The sequence below is a fragment of the Oncorhynchus tshawytscha genome, linkage group LG12, assembly GCF_018296145.1.
Source record: "Oncorhynchus tshawytscha isolate Ot180627B linkage group LG12, Otsh_v2.0, whole genome shotgun sequence".
NCBI classification, from domain to species: domain Eukaryota; kingdom Metazoa; phylum Chordata; class Actinopteri; order Salmoniformes; family Salmonidae; genus Oncorhynchus; species Oncorhynchus tshawytscha.
In genome coordinates this window covers 54,189,416-54,207,016 of record NC_056440.1, presented here as the reverse complement: position 1 = coordinate 54,207,016, position 17,601 = coordinate 54,189,416, and the positions used below count along the sequence as shown (strand labels likewise).

Genomic DNA, 17,601 nt, shown 5'->3' with positions numbered 1-17,601 from the left:
GTACACAAAAAGTGTTGATGATGAATAGATTTGAAACTTGTATCTCATTATGGTGAAATGGTGAAATAAGTAGGGCCAGTTAGAATTGTAATGGCTTAGCAGATAATAAGAAAAGAAGAACAATATTTACCAGGCTCAAAGAGAGGGAATATAAACTCATTAAATTTTTTAGATGTAGGTGAGTGAAAAATGGACTGGGGAGGGTGAAATACAGTTGTCAGTTTACATACACTTATGTTAGAGTCATTAACATTTGTTTTTCAACCACTCCACAAATGTATTGTTAACAAACTATAGTTTTGGCAAGTCGGTAAGGACATCTACTTTGTGCAGGACACAAGTAAACTTTCCAACAATTGTTTACAGACAGATTATTTCACTTATAATTCACTGTATCACAATTCCAGTGGGTCAGAAGTTTACATACACTATGTTGAATGTGCCTTTAAACAGCTTGGAAAATTACATAAAATTATGTCATGACTTTATAAGCTTCTGATAGGCTAATTGACTAAATTTGAGTCAATTGGAGGTATAACTGTGGATGTATTTCAAGGTCTACCTTTAAACTCAGTGCCTCTTTGCTTGAGGTCGTGGGAAAATCAAAAGAAATCAGCCAAGACCTCAGAAAAAAAATTGTAGACCTGGCTCTACCCTGGGAGCAGTAAAACGAGTCCCATATCAACATAACCTGAAAGGCTGCTCAGCAAGGAAGAAGCCACTGCTCCAAAACCTCCATAAAAAAGCCAGACTATGGTTTGCAACTGCACATGGGGGCAGAGATCGTACTTTTTGGAGAAATGCCCTCTGGTCTGATCAAACAAAAATAGAACTGTTTGGCCATAATGACCATTGTTATGTTTGGAGGAAAACGGGGGAGGCTTGCGAGCTGAAGAACACCATCCCAACCGTGAAGCATGGGGGTGGCAGCATCATGTTGTGGGGATGCTTTGCTGCAGGAGGGACTGGTGCATTTCACAAAATAGATGGCATCGTGAGAAGGAAAATTATGTGGATATATTGAAGCAACATCTCAAGACAGTCACGAAGTTAAAGCTTGGTCAAAATGGGTCTTCCAAATGAACAATGACCCCAAGCATACTTCCAAAGTTGTGGCAAAATGGCTTAAGGACAACAAAATCAAGGTATTGGAGTGGCCATCACAAAGCCCTGAACTCAATCCAATAGAACATTTGTGGGCAAGAACTGAAAAGACATGTGCGAGCAAGGAGGCCTACAAACCTGACTCAGTTACACCAGCTCTGCCAGGAGGAATGGACCAAAATTCACCCAACTTATTGTGGGAAGATTGTGGAAGGCTACCCAAAACGTTTGACCCAAGTTAAACAATTTAAAGGCAATGCTACCAAATACTAAACGTCTGGCCCACCGGGAATGTGATAAAATAAATAAAAGCTGAACTAAATAATTCTCTCTGCTATTATGCTATTACATTTGACAAATGCTATTACATTTCACATTCTTAAAATAAAGTGGTGATCCCAACTGACCTTAGAAAGGGAATTTTTACTAGGATTAAATGTCGTTGTGAAAAACTGAGTTTAAATGTATTTGGCTAAGGTGTATGTAAACTTCCAACTTCAACTGTATACTTCTCCCATGGGCAAAGAAGGCCATGCAATTCAGTACACATTTAACGCCCTGACCTTAGTTATCTTTGTTTTCTTTATTATTTTGGTTAGGTCAGGGTGTGACGAGGGTGGTATGTATGTTTTTGTCTTGTCTAGGGTTTTTTGTATATCCATGGGGTTGTGGTTTGTCTAGGTAAATGTAGGTCTATGGTGGCCTGAATCGGTTCCCAATTATCGTTGTCTCTGATTGGGGATCCTATTTAGGTTGCCATTTCCAGTTTGGTTTTGTGGGTTATTGTCTATGTGTAGTTACATGGCAGCACTTGGTTTAGCATAGCGGTTTGTTAGTTTGTTTAGTGGTCTTCGTTTAAATAAAGAAGAATGTATTCTTATCACGCTGCGCCTTGGTCTCATCATTACGACGAACATGACAACTCATCTCTAAAACAAAAGCAATTTAAGTCAAAGGAGTCCATACTAACAAAGGACATAGAAGGTCTAACAGAATAGATAGATAGCAACAAAAATTGTACCATAGAAGCATAAGTTAGAGGAAAAACAAAAAGAAATGGAGGTACTTATTCAAGAAAGTTCAAGTGGAATATATTATATTAATAAAGCAAACTGGATGGAATATGTGGAAAAATGCACCAAATTCTTTTAAAATCTTCAACATAGAAATGCTACCAGAAATAATTGACTGAAACTTACAAATGACCGAGTTACCCATGATTCACCTAATTATATTTTGAAAGAGGAAGCAAAGTACTTTAAGCGTATGTTTTCGTTTGTCTCCTCCATCCGAAGCTAATTGTATGGATTTTTTCTATTAATACTGTAACATTAACAGCCATACAGAAAGACTTGTGATGATGAAATGAAAGAGGAGGAACTTCTTGATGCAATTAAAGCCTTTAAGGCTGGGAAATCTCCAGGGCTGGATGGCATACCAGTTGAGGTAAACCAAACCTTTGTTGATATACTCAGAGGACCATTATTAGCATGTTTTAATCACTCCTATATAAATGGTAGATTATCAGACACTCACCAAGAATGTCTGATTTCATTATTACTGAAACAGGATACAAGTGGGAAATATAAAGATCCAGTCCGTTTAAAAAAATTGGAGGCCCCTTACACTTCAGTGTTGTGGTGCAAAAAATTCTAGCAAAATGTATAGTGCATAGAATTGAAAAGGAATTGTCAGACATTATTCATTCTAATTAGACAGGTTGTTTACATGGATGATACATTGGAGATAATATAAGGCAAGTACTGGAAACAATAGAACACTCTGAAAAATTTGGAAACCAGGCTATTTATAGCGGACTTTTAATATATACACTGCTCAAAAAAATAAAGGCAACACTTCAACAACAATGTAACTCCAAGTCAATCACACTTCTGTGAAATCAAATTGTCCACTTAGGAAGCAACACTGATTGACAATAAATTTCACATGCTGTTGTGCAAATGGAATAGACAACAGGTGGAAATGATAGGCAATTAGCAAGATACCCCAAATAAAGGAGTGGTTCTGCAGGTGGTGACCACAGACCACTTCTCAGTTCCTATGCTTCGTGGCTGATGTTTTGGTCACTTGTGAATGCTGGCGGTGCTTTCACTCTAGTGGTAGCATGAGACGGAGTAACAACCCACACAAGTGGCTCAGGTAGTGCAGCTCATCCAGGATGGCACATCAATGCGAGCTGTGGCAAGAAGGTTTGCTGTGTCTGTCAGCGTAGTGTCCAGAGCATGGAGGCGCTACCAGGGGACAGGCCAGTACATCAGGAGACATGGAGGAGGCCGTAGGAGGGCAACAACCCAGCAGCAGGCCCGCCATCTCCGCCTTTGTGCAAGGAGGAGCAGGAGGAGCACTGCCAGAGCCCTGCAAAATGACCTCCAGCAGGCCACAAATGTGCATGTGTCTGCTGAAACGGTCAGAAACAGACTCCATGGGGGTGGTATGAGGGCCCGACGTCCACAGGTGGGGGTTGTGCTAACAGCCCAACACCGTGCAGGATGTTTGGCATTTGCCAGAGAACACCAAGATTGGCAAATTCGCCACTGGCACCCTGTGCTCTTCACAGATGAAAGCAGGTTCACACGGGAGCACATGTGACAGACGTGACAGAGTCTGCAGACGACGTGGAGAACGTTCTGCTGCCTGCAACATCCTCCAGCATGACCGGTTTGGTGGTGGGTCAGTCATGGTGTGGGGTGGCATTTCTTTGGGTGGCCGCACAGCCCTCCATGTGCTCGCCAGAGGTAAACTGACAGCCATTAGGTACCGAGATGAGATCCTCAGACCCCTTGTGAGACCCCTTGTTGGCCCTGGGTTCCTCAGACCCCTTGTTGGCCCTGGGTTCCTCCTAATGCAAGACTATGCTAGACCTCATGTGGCTGGAGTGTGTCAGCAGTTCCTGCAAGAGGAAGGCATTGATGCTATGGACTGGCCCGCCCGTTCCCCAGACCTGAATCCAATTGAGCACATCTGGGACATCATGTCTCGCTCCATCCACCAGCGCCACGTTCCACCACAGACTGTCCAGGAGTTGGCGGATGCTTTAGTCCAGGTCTGGGGGGGAGATCCCTCAGGAGACCATCCGCCACCTCATCAGGAGCATGCCGAGGTGTTGTAGGGAGGTCATACAGGCATGTGGAGGCCACACACACTACGGAGCCTCACTTTGACTTGTTTTAAGGACATTACATCAAAGTTGGATCAGCCTGTAGTGTGGTTTTCCACTTTAATTTTGAGTGTGACTCCAAATCCAGACCTCCATGGGTTGATAAATTTGATTTCCATTGATCATTTTTGTGGGATTTTGTTGTCAGCACATTCAACTATGTAAAGAAAAAACTATTTAATAATAATATTTCATTCATTCAGATCTAGGATGGGTTATTTTAGTGTTCCCTTTATTTTTTTGAGCAGTGTATCAATGCCTGGACCATTTACATTTTGGAGAATCTCTTATAAAATGGGTTAAAATGATGCATAAAAAATATTATTACCTAATAAACTAAAGTAAATAATTAGAAAAAGTAACACAATAATATATAACAATAACGAGTCTGTAGCAGGGGGTAACGGTACCGAGTGTGCGGGGGCGGGGGGGGTACAGGTTAGTTGAGGTAATTTGTAAATGTAGGTAGGATTGAAGTGACTATAAATAGATAATAAACAGCTAGTAGCAGCAGTGTACATAACAAATGGAGGGGAGGGAGGGAGCAGTCAATGTAAATAGTCCAGTGGACATTTGATTAATTATTCAGCAGTCTTATGGTTTGGGGGTAGAAGCTATTAAGGAGCCTTTTGGTCCTAGACTTGGTCCTCCGGTCCCACTTGCCATGCGGTAGCAGAGAAAACAGTTTATGACTTGGGTGACTGGAGTCTCTGACAATTTTGTGGGCTTTCCTCTGACTCCGCCTATTATATAGGTCCTGGATAGCAGGAAGCTTGGCCCCAATGATGTACTGGGCCATACGCACTACCCTCTGTAGCGCCTTATGGTCAGATGCATAGCAGTTGCCATACCCGGCGGTGATGCAACCGGTCAGGATGCTCTCTATGGTGCAGCTGTAGAACCTTTTGAGGATCTGGGGACCCATGCAAAATCTTTTCAGTCTCCTGAGGTGGAAAATGTTTTGTTGTGCCCTCTTCACAATTGTCTTGGTATGTTTGGACCATGATAGTTAATTGATGATGTGGACACCAAGGAACTTGAAACTCGACCCGCTCCACTACAGCCCCGTCGATGGTAATAGGGGGCTGTTCGGCCCTCCTTTTCCTGTAGTCCACGTTCAGCTCCTTTGTCTTGCTCACATTGAGGGAGAGGTTGTTGTCCTGGCACCACACTGCCAGTTCTCTGAACTCTTCCCTATAGGATGCCTCATCGTTGTCGGTGATCAGGCCTACCACTGTGTTGTCAACAAGCTTAATGATGGTGTTGGAGTCGTGTTTGGCCACGCAGTCATGGGTGAACAGGGAGTACAGGAGGGGACTAAGTACACACCCCTGAAGGGCCCCAGTTTTGAGGATCAGCGTGGCAGACGTATTGTTGCCTATCCTTACCACCTGGGGTGCGGCCCATCAGAAAGTCCAGGATCCAGTTGAAGAGGGAGCTGTTTAGTCCCAGGGTTCTTAGCTTAGTGATGAGCTTTGTGGGCACTATGGTGTTGAACACTGAGCTATAGTCAATGAACAGCATTCTCACATAGGTGTTCCTTTTGTCCAGGTGGGAAAGGGCAGTGTGGAGTGAGATTGAGATTTGTTGATCTGTTGGGGAAGTATGCAAATTGGAGTGGGTCTAGGGTTTCTGGGAGGATGCGAGCCATGACCAGCTTTTCAAAGCACTTCATGTCTTCCGACGTGAGTTTACTTTTTTGCTTATGGTCTTGCCAACACCTAGCAAACAGTTTTTTAAATTATATGACAAAAAAATATATATATTTTATTTGGAAAGGCAAGCCAGACAAAATTAAACTATAATGAATATTAATTCAGAGGGCAGAAATTATTAAATTTTAAAGCATTAGACCTCTCACGAAAGGCTTCAGTCATACAAAAGTTATATTCAAATCCGAACTGGTTCTCTATCAAATTAGTAAGAATATCTCGCCCTATGTTCAAGAAAGGCCTTTTTCCCTTTATTCAGATTGCAACTTCTCACTTTCAGTTATAAGGAAATCATCTCCCAATTATCGCTATTTTTAAAACAAGCCATAGAAAGTTGGTTACAATTTCAATTTAATCCACCAGAAAAGACAGAACAAATAATACAACAAATACTGTGGTTAAACTGAAATATACTAATTGATTAAAAAAAACATAATTTAAAAAGAAAATGTTTAAAAAGGTATAATCTTTGTAAATGACATCATAAAAATGACTGGTGGAGTTATGGCATACATGCAGCTAACTAAAACATATGGAAATCTCTGCTTTACCAAAAATTACAACCAACTAATTGCAGCATTACTGCAAAAATGTGGCACCTGACCACATGACTGAACAGTAGTCCAGGTGCGACAAAACTAGGGCCTGTAGGACCTGCCTTGTTGATAGTGCTGTTAAGAACAGAGCAGCACTTTATTATGGATAGACTTCTCCCCATTTTAGCTACTGTATTAACATGTTTTGACCATGACAGTTTAAAATCCAGGGTTTTGCCAAGCAGTTTAGTCACCTGAATTTGCTAAATTTCCACATGATTTATTACAGGATTTAGTTGAGGTTTAGGGTTTAGTGAATGATGTGTCCCAAAAACAATTATTTTAGTTTTGGAAATATTTAGCACTAACTTATTCCTTGTCACACATTCTGAAACTACCTGCATCTCTTTGTTGAGTGTTAGTCATTTCAGTTGCTGTAATAGTTGATGTGTATAGTGTTGAGACATCACACACATAGACACATTGGCTTTAATCAAAGTAAAGATTGAAAAAAGTAAGGGGCCTAGACAGCTGCCCTAGGGAATTCCTTATTCTACCTGGATTATGTTGGAGAGGCTTCCATTAAATAACACACTCTGTGTTCTGTTAGACAGTTAACTCTTTATTCACAATATAGCAGGGGGATGTAAAACCGTAACACATACTTTTTTCAGCAGCAGACTGATTGATAATGTCAAAATCTGCACTGAAGTCTAACAAAACCTTTTGATCATCATTTGTGTAAGTGCTGTGCTTGTTGAATGTCCTTCCTTATAAGCGTGCTGAAAGTCTGGAGTCAATTTGTTTTCTGTAAAATAGCATTGTGGAGTGAGATTCAGCCCCTTTACTTTCAGTGCAGCAAACTCTCTCCAGAAGTTCAGTGAGGATCTCTGAATGATCCAATGTTGACCTAAATGACTAATGATGATAAATACAATCCACCTGTGTGTAATCAAGTCTCTGTATAAATGCACCTGCACTGTGATAGTCTCAGAGGTCCGTTAAAAGTGCAGAGAGCATCATGAAGAACAAGGAACACACCAGGCAGGTCCGAGATACTGTTGTGAAGAAGTTTAAAGCCGGATTTGGATACAAAAAGATTTCCCAAGCTTTAAACATCCCAAGGAGCATGGTGCAAGCGATAATATTGAAATGGAAGGAGTATCAGACCACTGCAAATCTACCAAGACCTGGCCGTCCCTCTAAACTTTCAGCTCATACAAGGAGAAGACTGATCAGAGATGCAGCCAAGAGGCCCATGATCACTCTGGATGAACTGCAGAGATCTACAGCTGAGGTGGGAGACTCTGTCCATAGGACAACAATCAGTCGTATATTGCACAAATCTGGCCTTTATGGAAGAGTGGCAAGAAGAATGCCATTTCTTAAAGATATCCATAAAAAGTGTTGTTTAAAGTTTGCCACAAGCCACCTGGGAGACACACCAAACATGTGGAAGAAGGTGCTCTGGTCAGATGAAACCAAAATTGAACTTTTTGGCAACAATGCAAAACGTTATGTTTGGCGGAAAAGCAACACAGCTCATCACCCTGAACACACCATCCCCACTGTCAAACATGGTGGTGGCAGCATCATGGTTTGGGCCTGCTTTTCTTCAGCAGGGACAGGGAAGATGGTTAAAATTGATGGGAAGATGGATGGAGCCAAATCCAGGACCATTCTGGAAGAAAACCTGATGGAGTCTGCAAAAGACCTGAGACTGGGACAGAGATTTGTCTTCCAACAAGACAATGATCCAAAACATAAAGCAAAATCTACAATGGAATGGTTCAAAAATAAACATATCCAGGTGTTAGAATGGCCAAGTCAAAGTCCAGACCTGAATCCAATCGAGAATCTGTGGAAAGAAGTGAAAACTGCTGTTCACAAATGCTCTCCATCCAACCTCACTGAGCTCGAGCTGTTTTGCAAGGAGGAATGGGAAAAAATTTCAGTCTCTCGATGTGCAAAACTGATAGAGACATACCCCAAACGACTTACGGCTGTAATCGCAGCAAAAGGTGACGCTACAAAGTATTAACTTAAGGGGGCTGAATAATTTTGCACGCCCAATTTTTCAGTTTTTGATTTGTTAAAAAAGTTTGAAATATCCAATAAATGTCATTCCACTTCATGATTGTGTCCCACTTGTTGTTGATTCTTCACAAAAAAATACAGTTTTATATCTTTATGTTTGAAGCCTGAAATGTGGCAAAAGGTCGCAAAGTTCAAGGGGGGCGAATACTTTCGCAAGGCACTGTATGTTAATGTGGCTATTCTTAACACTTTTATAGGTTACTTGATTGTTTTTATTGCTTTATTGGGAAGCTTATCAGAAGTAGACATGCTCATGTTATTTATATTTGAGCTGATAGTGCAGGGTGAGCTGCACACAGTGAACTTCCTACTAGGGCACACCGCCTCAGTACTAACAGCATAACTCTAGTTCATAGGCACATGATTACTGCATACAATATCTGTAGGATCAACAGAGGCATTCAGGGCAGTTAGGGAGACATGAAGTAAGTTACTTACATTTGCTGCAGCATTATGACAACTCAGCGACACAGTGGCAGCGATTGAGCTGGTCTTGGGTCTTTGATAAGTCATTGTCTCAATGCAGCCTTGAAATGCATGGACAGAGTCCAGGAGCCAAGATGATTTTTTTATAGTCCCGTACTCCTTCAAACATTCAGAGTGGCATGCCAGAGTGGCATCCAGCTTTCTCCTAGAAGAGAAAGAAAATTACGAATAACGAGTGTGGATTCCCCAGTAGCTTGTCTAGTTTCGGTACTAGTTTGCTACGAGTAGCCAATTCTTTCCTGTCGTCCTCTGCAAGCAAACAGTTGCTACATTGAAAGTATGGATGGTCCACATTGTCCCTTAAAAAAGTGTCCGACTGGCCGGTACTCTGATGGTGTTGTTGATTGCAGAAACAGTCATGGGTCCACCAGGCCAGACCTAGGTACACTGCCGTTCAAAAGTTTGGGGTCACTTAGAAATGTCCTTGTTTTCCATGAAAACATACATTAAATGAGATGCAAGATGAATAGGAAATATAGTCAAGACGTTGACAAGGGTTATAAATAATGATTTTTAATTAAATAATAATTGTGTCCTTCAAACTTTGCTTTCGTCAAATAATCCTTCATTTGCAGCAATTACAGCCTTGCAGACATTTGGCATTCTAGTTGTCAATTTGTTGAGGTAATCTGAAGATATTTCACCCCATGCTTCCCAAAGCACCTCCCACAAGTTGGATTGGCTTGATGGGCACTTCTTACATACCATTCGGTCAAGCTGCTCCCACAATAGCTCAGTAGGGTTGAGATCCGGTGACTGTGCTGGCCACTCCATTCTAGACAATAAGCAGCTGACTGCTTCTTCCCTAAATAGTTCTTGCATAGTTTGGAGCAGTGCTTTGGGTCATTGTCCTGTTGTTGGAGGAAATTGGCTCCAATTAAGCGCCGTCCACAGGGTATGGCATGGCGTTGCAAAATGGAGTGAGAGCCTTCCTTCTTCATGATCCCTTTTACCCTGTACAAATCTCCCACTTTACCGCCACCAAAGCACCCCAGACATCACATTGCCTCCACCATGCTTGACAGATGGCGTCAAGCAATCCTTCCATCTTTTCATTTTTTCTGCGTCTCACGAATGTTCTTCTTTGTGATCCGAACACCTCAAACTTAGATTTGTCTGTCCATAACACTTTTTTCCAATCTTCCTCTGTCCAGTGTCTGTGTTATTTTGCCCATATTTGTCTTTTTATTGGCCAGTCTGAAATATGGCTTTTTCTTTGCAACTCTGCCTAGAAGGCCGGCATCCCGGAGTCGCCTCTTCACTGTTGACGTTGAGACTGATGTTTTGCGGGTACTATTTAATGAAGCTGCCAGTGAGGCATCTGTTTCTCAAACTAGACACGTGTACGTGTCCTCTTGCTCAGTTGTGCACCGGGTCCTCCCACTCCTCTTTCTATTCTGGTTAGTGCGGAGTTTGCGCTGTTCTGTGAAAGGAGTAGTACACAGCGTTGTACGAGATCTTCAGTTTCTTGGCAATTTCTCAGAAAAAGAATATATTCACGAGTTTCAGAATATATTTCTTTCTGGCCATTTTGGGTCTATAATCGAACCCACAAACAATGATGCTCCAGATACTTAACTAGTCTTATTAGCCTTTTAAAATTATGAACTTGGATTAGCTAATGCAACGTGCCATTGGAACAAAGGAGTGATGGTTGCTGATAATGGGCCTCTGTGAGCCTATGTAGATATTCCATAAGAAATCTGCCGTTTCCAGCTATAATAGTAATTTACAACATTAGCAATGTCTACACTGTATTTCTGAGCAAATTGATGTTGTATTTATCGACCAAAAAAAACGTGTTTTTCTTTTAAAAACAAGGACATTTCTATGTGACGCCAAACTTTTGAACGGTAGTGTATGTATGGAGGAACATTACGAAGTCCAAGCATGTTCTCTGACCATGTGTCTCTCTCTCTCCCCCTCTCTCTCTCGCTTTCCACACATTCCTTCTCATCTCCCTTTCACTGTTTAACTATATCCATCTCCCCCTTTCCTCTCTCTGCGTTCTCCACCCCAAATGACGTCCGCCAGGACCTATTTTTTAGCCCTCACTTTCTCACACTTTTTAGCCCTCACTTTCTCACACTTGACACCATTTGCAGTCTACCCTCAGGGAGCCATCGCTGTGATCGTTCGTCTGTGGTGGCATGGTTTGGTTTCTGTGGTTTCTGTAGGCTGAATGTATCGACCCTCTCTCTCTTTGCCCGCAACCTGCTTTCTGATTGTTTTCTATGCTTTCTAATAGTTAGCCACATCTATGTAGTCCATTGACTAGTCCTGAGAGAAAATTGTCCTCCGCCCCTTGGGCAATATCTGCGCCACAATGTACATATGGCAATGGTATTTTCTCTTCTAATGGCCACGATTTAACACAGCATAGATAGACACAATGCATCCATTTGTATCATCTTTGAGAAAGGCACAGTGATGTGATGCGCTTGTACTAAAATCAAATGCATTGTTCTCTAGAGAACAGCATGTGTTGTGTTTTTCCCAGTGGCCCAAAGTCTGACTTGAATTAACTATTTAAAAGCAACAGGCCAACTTACTGCATGTTTTCCCTTGGCTGTGTGCTGTTTCTGATTTGTCTGTGTGTTATTCCAGGGCAGACAGGAGGGGGTGGTGATTGACTCCTGGGAGGATGCAGACTACAGTATTTACAGAGTCACCGACCGTTTCGGATTTCTGCAGTAAGTCAAACTGGGTTTGTGTGTACAATATTGTACACATTACTTTACTGGCAGAATCTGACTGATGTTGTCCATCCCCCCCCACAGTGACAAGGAGCTGCCAACCCCTAGTGCACATGAGGAGAAGGTAAGACGAGGAAATGCAACATATGCATCAAAAGGGTCAAAGAGACACACTACAGTTTCCGTTATGCGGTATATTGAAGCCACTAACTAACCTTTCAAGTGTGACCTCTAACATATAGAGGTGTAATGTTCCTTGTGCAGCGGTTGTGTGTGTGTGTGTGTGTGTGTGTGTGTGTGTGTGTGTGTGTGTGTGTGTGTGTGTGTGTGTGTGTGTGTGTGTGTGTATGCCCAGTCATAGCAGTTTGGTCAGGACACCAGGTTCTCAAGTCAAGTGATATTTTATATGATCCCACGAAGGGAGTTAATTTGGTTGTAGTTTTAGAAGAATAGATTATAGATATAGATAGATTTTCATATAGTATAGATTTTCATCTTGCATACATAACATTTCACCTAGTTTACAATGTGTTTTCTGTTTCGCCCTGACAGAAAAATAACCTGGAAATTGAAAGGGTGGAGAAATGGCTGAAGATGGTGAAGAAATGGGATAAATACAGGAACAGTGACAGGGTGAGAATCTCTCAAACACACACACACACACACACACACACACACACACACACACACACACACACACACACACACACACACACACACACACACAGACAGACAGACAGACAGACAGACAGACAGACAGACAGACAGACAGACAGACAGACAGACAGACAGACAGACAGACAGACAGACAGACAGACAGACAGACAGACAGACAGACAGACAGACAGACAGACAGACAGACACACAGACAGACAGACAGACAGACAGACACACAGACACACACACACAGACACACACAGACACACACACACACACACAGACAGACAGACAGACAGACAGACAGACAGACAGACAGACAGACAGACAGACAGACAGACAGACAGACAGACAGACAGACAGACAGACAGACAGACACACAGACACACACACACAGACACACACAGACACACACACACACACACAGACACACACACACACACACACACACACACACACACACACACACACACACACACACAGACACACAGACACACACACACACACACACACACAGACACACACACACAGACACAGACACACACACACAGACACACACACACACACACAGACACACACACACTCCACATCCTTTCCTTGTTTATAAATGTTTATATTAGCCTGAAATGCTCACTCAACATTTACACTCCTGCCTCTACCCCCGATTTGTTCATCCCCTGACTCCCCCTGTCTAACCCCTGTCTCCCCCTGTCTAACCCCTGACTCCCCCTGTGTCTACCACTGCTCTCCTCTCAGATGGTAAAGCGTGTGTATAAGGGTATCCCACTGCAGCTGAGAGGCCAGGCCTGGGCCCTGATGCTGGATGTGGAGAAGGTGAAGAATGAGAACGAGGGGAAGTATGAGGTAAGTATCTAACACGCACGCACACACGCACGCATGCACGCACGCACACATACACACACTGTTGGTTCATCAAGCATCTACTCTAAACAGTGGGATTTGATACCGTGCTCCCACCAGCACGTTGCAGTCTAAAGCCAGTGGTCACTCAGGACCACTAAACCATGTTGTTATGATTTGAAGGCGACTGCTACTTCAGGTCTCAGGAAAGTGATGTCATTGTGCTAGGCTACACTATCAGTAACCAGGTTCACTTCATGGGCAGAGTTCATGAGAAAAAAAACTTTTCAACATTACTGAATACCCTATACCTGTGATTGTCTTCAGAAATGTCTTCACACCCCTAGACTTTTTCCACATTTTGTCCTGTTACAGAGTGGGATTAAAATGTATTTCATTGTCATTTTTTGTCAACGATGTACACAAAATTCTCTGTAATGTCAAAATATTAACGGAACATAAAACACTGAGATATTTTGATTAGATAAGTATTCAGCCCCCTGATCAATACATCTTAGTATCACGTTTGGCAGTGATTACAGCTGTAAGTCTTTCTGGGCAAGTCTCTGTACAATATTTGCCCATTCATTATTTTATTTTAATTCTTCAAGCTCTGTCAGGTTGGTTGTTGATCATTGGTGTACAGTACAGCTATTTTGAAGTCTTGCCATGGATTTTCAAGCCGATTTAAGTCAAAACTGTAACTAGGCCACTCGGGAACATTCAATGTTGTCTTGGTAAGTATCTTCAGTGTATATTTGGCCTTGTGATTTAGGTTATTGTCCTGCTCAAAGGTGGATTTGTCTGCCATTGTCTGTTGAAAAGCAGACTGAACCAGGTTTTCCTCTAGGGCTTTGCCTGTGCTTAGCTCTATTTTTTTTATTTTTTTTATCCAAAACAAAAAAAATCCCTAGCCCTTGCCAATGACAAGCATACCCATAACATCCATGCTTGGAAATATGAAGAGTGGTACTCAGTGATGTGTTGTGTTGGATTGCCCCAAACATAATGCTTTGTATTCAGGAACAAAAGTTACTTTTTTTGCCATATTGTTTGCAGTATTACTTTAGTGTTTATCTATCCTCAGTTTTCTCATATTACTGCCATTTAACTCTGTAACTGGTTGAAAATCACTATTGGCCTCATGGGGAAATCCCTGAGTGAGAAATCCCTGAGAAATCCTTCCTCTCCGTCATCTTTGTAGTGACTGGGTGTATTGATACACCATCTAAAGTGTAATGAATCATTTCAACATGTTCAAAGGGATATTCAATGGCTGCTTCTTTTTGCTTTACCCATCTACCAGTCGGTACCTTTCTTTGCGAGGCATTGGAAAACATCCCTGGTCACTGTGGTTGAGTCCGTGTTTGAAATTCACTGCTCGACTGAGATAATTGTATGTGTGGGGTACAGAGGTGGGGTAGTCATGAAAAAAGAATGACACACCCCATTAATGCACATAGAGTTAGTCCATGCATCATATTATCTGGCTGGTTAAGCTAATCTTTAGTCCTGAAGTTATTTAGGCTTGACAAAAGGTGTTGAATACTTATTGACTCAAGACATTTCAGCTTTTTATTTTTTTATAAATATGTTTTTTTTTTTAATTCATAAAATCTTAATTTCCCTTTGACATTATGGGGAATTGTGTGTCGATCAGTGACACAAAATACAAATGTAATCCATTTAGCTGTAACACAGCAGAATGTGGGAAAAGTCAAGGGGTGTGAATACTTTCTGATGGCAGTTAGACAGCACATGAACATTCATAGAAGTGTGCTAATCTTCCCCCACATATTGCAGCCTGAAGCCAGCGTGCTGAACACAAAATATTGTAATGTTATACACCAAGACCATTTCATGTTTATAGGACCATCATTTTTCACAACTACCCCCAATCCCATCCACCCGTTGCTACATTCAGCAGGATTAATTATAGTGACTGGCAGGTGTCTTCACTGACATTTTCAACATGTCCCTGAGTCTGTAAAACCAGCATGTTTCTAGCAGACCACCATAGTCCCTGTGCCCAAGAACATGAAGGCAACCTGCCTAAATGACTACAGACCCGTAGCACTCATGTCCGTAGCCATGAAGTGCTTTGAAAGGCGGATCATGGCTCACATCAACACCATTATCCCAGAAACCCTAGACCCACTCCAATTTGCATACCACCCCAACAGATCCACAGATGATGCGATCTCTATTGCACTCCACACTGCCCTTTCCCACCTGGACAAAAGGAACACCTATGTGAGAATGCTATTCATTGACTACAGCTCAGCGTTCAACACCCTCAAAGTTCATCACTAAGCTAAGGATCCTGGGACTAAACACCTCCCTCTGCAACTGGATCCTGGACTTCCTGACGGGCCGCCCCCAGGTGGTGAGGGTAGGTAGCAACACATCTGCTATGCTGATCCTCAATACTGGAGCCCCTCAGGGGTGCGTGCTCAGTTCACCCGCGACTGCATGGCCATGCACGACTCCAACACCATTATTAAGTTTGCAGACGACACAACAGTGGTAGGCCTGATTACCGACAACGATGAGTCAGCCTACAGGGAGGAGGTCAGAGACCTGGCCGGGTGGTGCCAGGATAACAACCTATACCTCAACGTATCCAAGACTAAGGAGATGATTGTGTACTACAGGAAAAGGACCGAACACGCCCCCATTCTCATCGACGGGGCTGTAGTGGAGCAGGTTGAGAGCTTCAAGTTCCTTGCTGTCCACATCACCGACAAACTAGAATGGTCCAAACACACCAAGACAGTCATGAAGAGGGTACGACAAAGTCTATTTCCCCTCAGGAAACTAAAAAGATTTGGCATCCTGACTGGTTGCATCACTGCCTGGTATGGCTATTGCTCGGCCTCCAACCTCAAGGCACTACAGAGGGTAGTGCTTACGGCCCAGTACATCACTGGGGCTAAGCTGCCTGCCATCCAGGACCTCTATACCAGGCGTTGTCAGAGGAAGGCCCTAAAAATTACCAAAGACCCCAGCCACCCCAGTCATAGACTGTTCTCTCTACTACCGCATGGCAAGCAGTACCGGAGTGCCAAGTCAAGGACAAAAAGGCTTCTCAACAGTTTTTTACCCCCAAGCCATAAGACTCCTGAACAGGTAATCGAATGGCTACCCAGACTATTTGCATTGTGTGCCCCCCCAACCCCTCTTTTATGCTACTGCTATCATATATGCATAGTCACTTTAACCATATCTTATATGTATATACTACCTCAATCAGCCCGACTAACCAGTGCCTGTATATAGCCTCGCTACTGTTATTTTTCACTGTTGTTTTTCATTTCTTTACTTACCTATTGCTCACCTAATACCTTTTTTGAACTGTTGGTTAGAGCCTGTCAGTTAGCATTTCACTGTAAGGTTTACACCTTTTGTATTCGGCGCAGGTGACAAATAAACTTGATTTGATTTGACATCGTTTTTGATTGATTCTTGGGTGCAGCTCCAAAAAGAGAGAGGATTATGTTACTGTATGTAGGAGGAAAACAGGCAAATGGCATTGAGATGGAGGTAAAAAGATCACACGCACATCACACAATAACAGAGGTTTACTGACAGGGATTATGGCTTTTGATATAAAGTTAATATAATAATATATTGCCTATATGCTATAGAATCTATGATTTTGAGAAGAAAAAAGATTTGGGGAAAGATTTTTTTACCAAGACAGTGTACTGTTGCTGTTCATTAATTTATAATATGTTTGAAGTGTGCAAGGGATTTAGAAAATTTATATATTGTTTTAATTGACTTTTTCAGAGGATGAAGGAACAAGCCAGAATCTTCTCCCAGGAAATCAAACAGATAGATCTGGACGTGAACAGGACATTTAGAAACCACATCATGTTCATGGATCGATTCGGAGTCAAGTAAGTTGGCAGCTGTATTCTACCATAAGGGTGTCTGTTCATGTACAGTGGCAAGAAAAAGTATGTGAACCCTTTGGAATTATCTGGATTTCTGCGTAAATTGGTCATAATCTGATCTGATCTTCATCGAAGTCACAACAACAGACAAACACAGTCTGCTTAAACTAATAACGCACAAATTATTGTATTTTTCTTGTCTATATTGAATACATCATTTAAACATTCACAGTGTAGGTTGGAAAAAGTATGTAAACCCATAGAGTCTGCTAACCTGGAGTACAATCATTGAGACGAGATTGGAGATGTTGGTTAGAGCTGCCCTGCCCTATAAAAAACACTCACAAAATGTTTGTTTGCTATTCACAAGAAGCA

General features: G+C 42.2%; 1 protein-coding gene across 2 annotated transcripts in view; it reads left to right on the top strand.

Annotated features, from left to right (window-relative positions):
- Positions 1 to 17,601, top strand: part of LOC112264169 (USP6 N-terminal-like protein) — a 37,158-nt gene that overhangs the window by 12,122 nt on the left and 7,435 nt on the right. For both annotated transcript variants that reach the window (XM_042330753.1, XM_042330754.1), the window contains 5 exons: positions 11,721 to 11,806; positions 11,894 to 11,933; positions 12,362 to 12,442; positions 13,223 to 13,330; positions 17,120 to 17,229. In XM_042330753.1, coding sequence (XP_042186687.1) covers positions 11,721 to 11,806; positions 11,894 to 11,933; positions 12,362 to 12,442; positions 13,223 to 13,330; positions 17,120 to 17,229 — 425 coding nt within the window. The remainder of the gene's footprint in view (positions 1 to 11,720; positions 11,807 to 11,893; positions 11,934 to 12,361; positions 12,443 to 13,222; positions 13,331 to 17,119; positions 17,230 to 17,601) is intronic.